The sequence below is a fragment of the Oryza brachyantha genome, chromosome 3, assembly GCF_000231095.2.
Source record: "Oryza brachyantha chromosome 3, ObraRS2, whole genome shotgun sequence".
Taxonomy (NCBI): domain Eukaryota; kingdom Viridiplantae; phylum Streptophyta; class Magnoliopsida; order Poales; family Poaceae; genus Oryza; species Oryza brachyantha.
The window spans coordinates 21,175,006-21,185,824 of NC_023165.2; the positions used below are offsets into that span (position 1 = coordinate 21,175,006).

General features: G+C 36.0%; 1 protein-coding gene across 1 annotated transcript; it reads right to left on the reverse strand.

The window, feature by feature from the left end:
- Positions 1 to 567: 567 nt before the first annotated feature.
- On the reverse strand, positions 568 to 7,748 carry LOC102701066 (cytochrome P450 87A3-like). The gene is made up of 9 exons (XM_006650306.3): positions 7,505 to 7,748; positions 3,887 to 4,211; positions 3,633 to 3,782; positions 2,444 to 2,701; positions 2,142 to 2,231; positions 1,925 to 2,003; positions 1,677 to 1,783; positions 1,126 to 1,259; positions 568 to 860 (listed from the first exon to the last, which is right to left on the reverse strand). The coding sequence occupies exons 1-9, from the start codon at positions 7,735 to 7,737 to the stop codon at positions 770 to 772; spliced, it is 1,467 nt and encodes a 488-aa protein (XP_006650369.2). The 5' UTR covers positions 7,738 to 7,748; the 3' UTR covers positions 568 to 769.
- Between the last annotated feature and the right edge of the window lie 3,071 nt (positions 7,749 to 10,819).

The following is a 10,819-nucleotide window of genomic DNA, read 5'->3' on the forward strand; positions in this document are numbered from 1 at the left end:
CTATGGGTGTAATTCCATCCTTTTTCCCATAGAGTAGTGCATGGATAGTTCACCTCTGTCCACCGGGAGGCCAGGCAATTTTTTTTGGAGCATTTGAGAATATTGCAACCTGTTGTCTACCAATGTTGCACCTTGGTATACTCAAATGTTTCACTCTGTTTTGATTGTATGTTTCATATATTAATTTTTTTTGTATTGCAACCAATTTATGTTGAATGTTGCATCAGCTTGAAACATTTTTTTCATAAGTGGTAAAACATTTTTCACCAAATATGAAAATATGTGGAAAAAAATTATTGAGGTTGAAACATCTTAAACATTTCTATCCATGGGATGAAACACCATCCGATAGTTTGTAATTAAGAGACATTCGGACATAGCTAGGCGCTTATAGTTCGCTAAACATCATTTTCGCAGATGTTGTGCATTGGCTACGTTGGGTTCAAAGCATTTTTGTAGGCCACCTACGAAAATGCTTACTAGTGTAGTGAGAGTGGACAATTGGACATGGGTGAACAATGAGTGATAGGCACACTTGCAAATCCCACTTACTTAGGAGGGATAAAACATATATAAATTAAATTTATTTATTAACAGTATTATGAAGGCTGGAGGCACACAGCATATATAGCAAAGTGAACAATAAGCGTAGCTCATAGAGCAGAAAACTAATGGGTATTACATCGAAGTACTGAGCTCAAACATTGCCTGTGGTCGTTGTATATTGTGTATAGGGCCGTAGGGGATAGAAGTAAATGGCCCAGGTACTTCATGCTTTTGGTAAAAGTTGGATGTGAAAACCTTCTGGGAATCGTAGTCCTGGAGCAAGCACCATTGTTCCTCCCTTGATTGCTTTCCATCTGGCCAAACATAATATATATCATTTTTTTAACAGAGTTAAACATCCATGTATATACTTAAAAGAGGTCTTATATTAACCTCAAATATACTCATACTTGCATAACAAAATATTTGCAAAAGGTGTACAAGTTTTGATACAGATCATGATGAAAATGATCTAGATGTTCTCAGATAGATTCTGAACGAAGTAATGTCTTTAAGAGAGTAAGTTTTAATACTACTTAAGTGATGATAGGTAAATGCAAGAGAGGCTGCATGTTTCACCTATACTTGGTGACTAAGCAGTGGAGGAAAATCGCCATCTGCAGCTTGGCGAAATCTGCACCAACGCACAACCGCAGCCCCCCTCCAAATGCCATAAAATCCTTGGAGGCACCGCCAGCTGGTTCAGCGGTATCCTGTAGATAGCAGTATGCAGAAACAAATCAGAACTTCAACTCTCATGAATTTCTCATATTGTTTTTCACTATGATATAGAAAATATATATACTCTCTTTGTTCAGTATTATAAGATGTATTTGACTATCCAATTTTAAGCTTTGACCAACTATTAATCCAACAATATTTAGGTTTTACCTAAAAAAGACTGCTGGATTCATGTTTGAAAGTATTTTTCTTATTATGCCTGTGATTTTGTAGCTGTGAGGAAAATAGTGTAAGAGAAGTTTACGGTTAAACCTATTATACACCCTATATTAGGGAATACATGGTATGCAAAAACATATTACAAATAAAATTTTCACAGGATCTCTATATAAAGATGGTTTATTATAATATATGATGGAAATCGATTCGTTATTATGAATATCACACACCTTCCATCTCCACGGATTGAATATATTAGGATCCTTATAAACCACAGGGTTTAGGTGAACACTGGAAGGACAAATCATAAGTTTTGATCCTTTTGGGATAGAAAAACCTGCACAGATTTGTCAAATAACTTTCAGAATAGACATTCTAAAAGTTTCTTTTCGAAAGAAATTCGTACTACCAATAAACATACTTCTTAAATCTATATATGTCCTCTACTAATTCTTGTTAATAACAATGGGATTTTTACCTTTTATATGAACATCCTCTGTGGCTTTTCTGAACACCATTGGAGCAATGTTAGCCAGCCTTAAAGCTTCATGTATAACCTACAAATAATTAAGGAGATGAGTGCACAAATGTATACTTGACGAGGATTTGGGATTAAACACATCTACATGTGTGGATGGCTGATATTTACTATAAATAATGCTTAAGGAATGTAACAATTCAAGGCATATATATACATGAGATGTAAATTTCATAGATTTGTATTCCTCCCAGGTGATTTCAGAGTTCGGATCGCCCCTTCTCTTCTGAATGTTTTCGTGTTCCTCCTGAAAACACCAAATATCATTTGTTCAACAAATGTATCCTGAAATATATATGTAAATTGCATTACCAAAATGACCTTTTTGAGGAAATTAGCTCCATGCAGTACAGCCTCTGGCCTAAACTAGTACTAACAATGAAAATTAAGCATCACATACTGCTACTAGATTTCTTAGAATTATGTGCAATGAAATGAGTTCATGACTTGTGTACTTACTGTTAGTTCTTGCAAGGCCTCAGGATTATCAGTAAGGAGCGTCAGCACTGCCGTTATTGCAGATGCCGTGGTCTCGAAGCTGGCAAATAGCAGCAAGAAGATCAAATTCAGTGCAGCCTTCTCACTTATTGTAGGCTTCTCCTCCTTCAGTTCCTCAATCATCACATCGATGAAGTCAATATTGCTTCCCTGGCGCCCTGTTGCCTTCTTCCTCTTGTCAAGCAATTCTTTCAACATCTTCATCACAATCTTTCGCCCCTGCAGGGATGACATTCATCTCCATTAGGGATCTTGAGTCATTAGCCTAGGTAGACAGTGGTCATGACTCCCAAACAACACTTTATATGTGTTATATATTCCCCGCAAAAAAAAATGTGTTATATATAACCTAGGCAATAACTTAGCTACTAACAGCGGCAGAGACAGAGGGTGGTCAACGGACCACCCAAAAAAAATCATAACTTAAGTGTACGTGTGTATATATATTGTAAATATAAAAGAAAATTATTATTTATTAACATACGTAAAATACAAACTGACTAATTTTAAATTTTTATTATATATATTATGTGTTATATTTGTGACAATTAAAAAATTATGTAAGTTGGACCACCTAAATAACAATCCCAGATACGCCACTGGCTACTAATTAAATTCATCTGCTTACTTATATATCCAAGTTGATTTAACTATTTTTGGAATAATTATCAGGGCCGGTCCTGACTTTTCAGGTCTTGCTACGAAACTAAACATAAAGGCTCTTATCATACTATATAATAATAATAAATAGAAATATATACTTTTTATATATGGTTTTTATCATTCTTTAGAAGTAATTTGAGGTACAAAACTTTTAGTGCAAAATTATAGTACATTAAGTTACATTGTACTTCAAGGTAATAAATTTTTACACTGAAAAATTATATGTAAATTATTATCATAAACATTTAAATTATATTTAAAAATAATATTTATATAGAAAATATTATACATGTTACTAAAAAATTTTGGAGGTGGGGGCCCTAAAATTTAGGGACCGGAGCGGCCGCACATCTCGACCCCCTAGGCTAGCCCCGATAATTATCTAGCTAGCTTTGTTGAGTATGCTTTTCGTTGTGCAACTCAACCTTATATGAGCATAACATATCTTTCTTCTCTGTGAAACTGCAAAAATCATCTATATATTTACCTGCATACATTTGTAGAATGCAGTGCCAGGAATGCAAAGTGGGAATGCAAGAAGTCCTCGAATGAAGGCATCATATTGTTTCCACATGTTTCCATCCGAGGTCACCGAGTCGTAGCTGATTAACTTCTTGGCTGTAACGCTGAATATCATCTGCGACACACAACAGTGGTTCCAAAATCGAGTCAGTTATGTGTGCGCAGAAGCAATTACAGAAGAGGCATGAATCTGTCTAAGCTAATTTTAGAGGATTTTACGCTCGAGATTGCTTCCTTGAATTCGATGCTTGGTCGATCGATCCAGGAGAGAAGGCTGGCCTGAGCCGTCCTCTGCACCTCCCTGAGCATGGTTTGCCTGAGATTTTCAGGGCCAAAGATCCGGAGGACCAAGTTCCTGATGTACTTGTGTGGTGACCCCAGCGTCGTGATGATGCTGTCGGCGCCAATGATCCTCATGAACGAATCCGGGTACCAGATCTGGAAAAGCCTCTCCTCTTGCTGGAACACGAAGTTGTTCAGCTCTCGATCGAGGGACACGATCAGGTCTTGCCCGACCATGTTCGTTCTGAAAACTGGACCGTACCTGGGAGATATCCAATTGAGTAGTAGTGTTAACGTGGAATAATTAACTTTTTGTCACTCGTATTAGTGGTTATAACAGATTTGTCACTGAATCCACATGTCATAGGCACATGTAGAGCCCACATGTCATAGACATGAGTGGCAAATCTATTATTATCTAATCTTAAAAGTGGCAAATAGTTAAATTAACATAGTCGTGAAATATTTGTAAACGAACAAGATATATTTACAAATAAAAAAATAATGTATAAATTACATATGTTATTTTGGCGATTGAGAAGTAAATGTTGAAAAATAACTACGACGAAAAACTTTAAAATCAATTCCAAATATATATTAAATTTAAATTTAAATTTTATTTTATAAACATAAGCAGAAAACAAAACTACAAGGCTTGTATTTCGTGGAATTGTTGACAGCCGGGCTTTGAAAAGATCAACCAAAAATCTGAAAACTTGAATCCCGCCCGCCAGCGCAAAACCAGAAAACCCCATAATTATGTCATATTGCTTTATCATTATTCCTCGTAGATACATACAAGTACTGATACTAAATTGACTTTTTGGATTGTTCATGCTTGGGTCCAGGCTATTGATAGTTCATGCTTTGGCCGGGCTCCCACTGAACAATTTAATTTGAGCATTTTTTTTCTATTTTTAAGAATGTACCACTGTTTTCACATAGAAAATAGTAATACCTCATAGTATCTTCTAAAAATGGGTAAAATGTCAGTTAATTTTGGCCTTGTCTGGCATGGTTCCAACTCAAGGATTTTTGTTGAAAATATAGGGTTTTTTTAATCTGATTTTAGACTAACCTGAAGTGTGAAAAAGATATCTTACACATCTTACTAACCTTAATTTATTTCTAAATATAATTGCAAGATTTTCTGAAAGCACCCATAGTATGCATATTCGATCAATCACATGCTAGATCCACCTCAACATACCAACAAGATCAATCTTTGTCTTTTTCTTGTCCTCAACAACTACTCTATCATTTTTTTTATTTAACACCGTTGACTTTTATATATATATATATATATGTTTCACCATTTGTATTGTTTAAAAAGTTAAAATAATTATTAGATGTTTTGTTATGCTTTTATTTATTACTAAATAAACTTTAAGACTAGCTTATAATCTTTCATATTTGCACAAAAAGTTTAAATAAAACAAACAGTTAAAATATAGATAAAAAATCAACAGGTTTAAAACAGAAAAACCGGAGTAAATATTTTTTCGCCTTTTAGAGTACTCCTATGTATGAATGACTACAAGAGAAACGTCTAGATCTAAGCTAACTATCCTGCAAAGCTGCAAAGATCGTATCGATCCCATTAGCCAGCGTTGATTTTTGGTTCTTCTAGACTACGGATGCATTTTTTTATTGACATGGTTGACTTTTGGTTCTATTTTGATCAAGAATTTTATATAGTATTACTTATGATTTATTACTAAAGATATTTTAAGTGTGACTTATAATTTTATATTTATATAAAATTTTTGAATATGAGAACTGTTCAAATATAGATAAAAAGTCCAACTATATTAAATAAAAAACCATATTTGTATGGAAATTGAATTACCCCTAGCTCGACTTATCCTATGGTTATGGTGGCAGGACCTATCCTTTGGACACTAATACGTTTATGAAGGGTATCGCTTTCCATGGTATCGTTTTTATTAAAATATCCAAGCAATATTAATTATTAGATATCCTGTTCGGCTTGTTGATGATTTTATTTCATTTTAATACTACTTTGGTGGGTCGCTCATCATGTTTCAATCGATGATACAAAAATTATCTAGGATATATAGAAGTTACCCACATAAGGCACAAGAACAAAGTTGTCTAGAATGGTTTTAAAATATCCTTTTAAATTCAAAATAATTTTAGCGTTTGGATAAAGTTTCATATCTAATTAAAACTATTCTCAATTCGGGTTGAACCTGAAATAGAAATAACTTTGATAGTGAACATGTGTATGGTTTGATGTTATCTACTCACTCTGTCCCAAAACAAATTAATTTTTTTTAGTTTTTAGATATAATGTTTGACTCTTCATCTTATTTAAATTTTTTTACGAATAATATTTTTAACTTTATTAGATGATAAAACATAAATAGTACTTTATTTGTGGCTATAATTGTTTTTAAAAAAAATTAAATAAGATGGATATTGAGTCGCTAAATCGATCGTACGTAGATTTGGTGATATATATTGCCCTGTTACATTCTTAGTGACGTTGAGTTACTGACATGTGGGATCCATATGTGTCTGGACTCATTTTTGATGACGTTAAATCACTGACATGTGAGATCCATATGTGCCTGGACTCACGTGGGTCCTACACATCAGTGACACAATATCGCCGAAAATGTCATGGGCATGTCATCGAATCCGATCCAGTGAGGTCTCCCTGTAGGCGACCGACAACGGGGACGTACAACTCGAAATGGCATTCTCTGCCAACGGACGTGCGCAAGAAGGTGTCGATACTGGATCGACCGATCGTCGTCGTTCGCCATGTGCCGTAGTCCCACCTATCTTTGAATGTTTTGCCAGACATTGACATGTGTAAATATTAAACCATCTTTACGTAGTAACTATGTTCATTGTATTATACATACATACGTACGTACATACATACACACACACATATATATATATATATATATATATATATATATATATATATATATATATAATGATGCAACGACTTTTCGCGCAGCAACTTAATTAATTGGGTAACTCTCCGGTGCATTTTACTTGTAGTATTATACTACTAGTAAAAAATGGTAGTTTTGTACTTTGTTAATTACTTAATTAGCAATATTTTGTAATTTTATTTTTTTGCAATACAGATCACAGAAAAAAGAACGATATTACTCCTTCAAATTTCTACTAATTTAATCACAGCCTGTCAGATGAAAATAGATCAACGATATGGATTAAATTCTACTAATAATAAAATACACGAGAGTCGACCACTAGTTAATTATATACCACGGCAAACTAGCATGAACATTCTGATCATGGTAGCCCAATTTCCATTCGCCCAAGGAAACCGGAGTAAAAAAAGCTAGCCATAGTGTATGTACGTACGTTCTTCATGGTTGCGTGAATCATTATATACGATATAAAGGGGTTTTTTTACGATGTTTGAAAAGTATTAAAAATTTCAGTGTCTTAATGTACGATGTATCTCAAAATACTAAATTTTTACATAAAAATATATTAGCTCAAGATACTTTTAAAAAATGATAAAAAAACTCTACAATATATGTTTACCTATCGAGACGTCGTTTGAAGAAGGCGGGCAGCTCAAGAGACGGGGTGGAGGTGAAGAACTCGAGCGACTCGCCGAGGAGAGGGAGGCCCCTCGACCCCGGCGGCAGCCTGCAGCTCTCGTCAGCTTTGCGTGGTTGCTGGCTGCTGCTGTTCCATTTCAATGACACCAAACGGATCAACGACCAAGCAGCCAGGACAGCCATGGCGGTAGCGAGGAGAACGGGCCACGCCATTGTCACCACCTGCACGGCCATGGATTCTATTGCTCACAGTATTGTTTGATGGCAAGTGTCAAGTGATCACCTATCTATATATAGAGAGAGAGAGAGATCAACTGGAAAGTGTTTTGGCTTTGAAGAGTGCTGCAAGATATTGTTTGACGTTTAACACTTGATCAACCATGCAATCAATTAACTTCCTGAGTACGATTTCTACTGTTTTGAACTGTAGCTACATGGTTCAAAGTCAGGCTACTGTAGCACCAGACTCAATTTACCGTGTGTTTCTATGACTAAGTCAGATAATTCAGATTACCTAAAGAGGTTTCTGGCAACCTGTTTTACTTAATTAACCCGACCGCATTTCTTTCTGCTCTCTTAATTTCTAGCTCTCTCCATGCGGCATGTATGCCATTTTATTTTGTTTCCCTTGATTGTGTCTTAGCTAGCTACCAGCTGCAGCCGTGATTTGCAGTGCTACAAAATTTCTGATCGGCGTAGGTGATGGCTCATAAGTACTGGTTCATTTAAAATCAGCACGTATTAAATCCTGCTCTATGGAAAAAATATAACACTTTTGAGCAACTTAAGGTCCCAGTTTTATTTTAAAAAAAACACAATCAATATATATTCGTATGGTTTTTAAAATAACCAATACATATAATTATAGCTACTATTTCTTAATTAACTGGCAACTATAACATACTATGGCTGTCGATTTTATACAAAATCTACACCCATATATAATGAATCGAGATAATCCGATCGAACCAATGGGCTCGCCTCTCTACCTCACTCTTTGATGTCTCTACCACTATCAACACCACCATCCTTCAAGCCACCACTCCGCTTCACCAGAGAGGAGAGTGATGAGCGAGGGGGAGGAGCTCATCTCCTCCTTCATGTGCTGCGCGCCCCCTCCCCTCCCCTCCCCTCCCAAACCCGCTTCCGCACCCTCACGCTACATCAATGTGACCTCCTTCATGTGTTGCCCCTTGCCTTCCCTTGGTAGATCCGACGATGTGTCATCATTCACTATGGTGACTCCGATCTAATAATGACATGAGCGATCGATCAAGCAACGGTTCAGCTAGGTGTGTTTCTGCCTCCTCCCTCCTCCTGGATCTCTTCCTCCCACTGACTGGTTGTGACGGGTGTCTCGGCCTCTGATGTGCAGCAAGCAATGACGGAAGCGTTGTGTTTAGATTTTTGATTCATTTCTTTTAGTTTTGTCACTCGAAGTATCAGCTTGATTCGACAAATCGAGTCGAGCTCACTCCTTTTTCTAGGCTCATGCACACCGTAGGGGTTCGTCCTAAAACCGGCACTAATAATGTAGCGTTATTGGTGGGAAACAATTTTTAGCTATAAAAAAATATAAAAAAATTTGACAAGATAGATTAATATGATTTATATTACAAACATGCGAGTCTAACTAGGAATAGGACTCTTATTCTAGCAGAACTCAACCCTCTAAAATTGTCTCCAATTACAATCCAATTTCACCTTCTGTGCTACCATAATCGTACGTTACAGTAACTCGATCCACTAACCCGTTGCTACAGTGCCGTGCAGTACAGTATTCCGACTACTGTAGCAGTTACATATTTCCTTTTCCTTATCCGATTTCCTTCACCAACACAGACGCTTACACACGTAACTTGTCAAGCCCGTTACGATTTCGTCTCACACTGTTTTTCTCCACCATATATCACTCATATTTAACATCGTCACCCGACGTCCTCGATTGTTCAGATCTTAGCTCCTTCCCGAGCCTAGTCACGATCAGACCGCCATAGACCGATATTAACCTCCAAGAATCATGACTCTAGTCCAACCATGTCACACGACATCCCAACCATCCATACCTAAATTCCTTTCTAAACCTAGTCATAGTTTTCACCATTGACCATAGCTGACCTCAAGTCACCTGCACACATAGAGACCAACCAACCGTTTCCGGGCACAGATCCACATTAGTCACACGCACTCACACCAACACATAAAATGTTTCCAAACCAAATTCTATCAATTTACAAACCAGTTGTTCATCACAAAATATTGATATGACTATGTTCTTACAATTTGTTTGAACTATGTGCGAAAATATTCATGTGTCCGTTAGCCTGCACGAACACTCTATATATACCAATTTCCTATATGTATATAAAATTTTTCTTGTTACTTTTTTATAATCGCTGTAGATACAACTTTCTAATATGATATTTTTAAAAGTACATATTTTTCTATTAGATACTTTATATGTGAAATTTGTTTCTATGTATAGATAAAGACTTTCTATGCAAACAAAATATAAAATTTCTTTATATATAAAGTTTCTAATCATATAAAGTGTCCGCGCGGGCTAACTGGTGGCAGGCATGCATTCGCCCATTACACCCACCCGCTAAAAACTGACTTCGAACCAACTTTGGACTGGCCGCGTCTCTCTTGGATAACTTACCACCCTAGTTTTTTACGCGCACGCTTCTCGAAGGGTTAAACGGTATATTTTTTACAAAAATTTTCTATAGGAAAGTTGTTTTAAAAAATTATATTAATTTATTTTATATTTTTTAATAATTAATAATTAATTAATTATATATTAATCTAGTGTTACATTTTCCGCACCAGGATAAGTTACCTTATCCCATCCAAACGAACGCGGCCTGAGTTAGTTCAAAAACTGGTCATACAATCGGAACACTAAAAATCATTATGAACCAGTCGAGTTTTTGGAACCGGTCGAGTTTTTGGAACCAATGAACCGGCCGGTTTTAACGGAACCAGTACGTAGACTTCTTACTTTTTGACAATGTAACCCCTTAATTTTGTCAAAATAATACAAACGTAAGCCCCAGCTAGTATTGTAAATTTGCTTCTTGCATTGTTACTGTTAGTTCGACGACTACGTACTCTCCCCATTTTCAAATCTATGTAACGTAAATTTGCTTCTTATAAATGAAAAGTAGGCCTCTGCCTTTTCTCAAAAAGCAAAGGTTTTATACTTGTAAAGCTAGGTTGTATACTTGTATGCCTACATATACTCGATAGTTATAGGAAATTCCCAGTTAATTGAGATAGCATGAAATTCTCG

What these genes read in the sequence shown, in the direction of transcription:
- LOC102701066 (XM_006650306.3), bottom strand. Translation starts at nt 7,737, where the DNA reads ATGGCGTGGCCCGTTCTCCTCGCTACCGCCATGGCTGTCCTGGCTGCT. An exon ending in CATTCTACAAATGTATGCAG is followed by an intron (nt 2,702 to 3,632) that starts GTAAATATATAG and finishes TCATCCCTGCAG; the next exon opens with GGGCGAAAGATTGTGATGAA. An exon ending in CTATGAAATTTACATCTCAT is followed by an intron (nt 2,004 to 2,141) that starts GTATATATATGC and finishes AATTATTTGTAG; the next exon opens with GTTATACATGAAGCTTTAAG.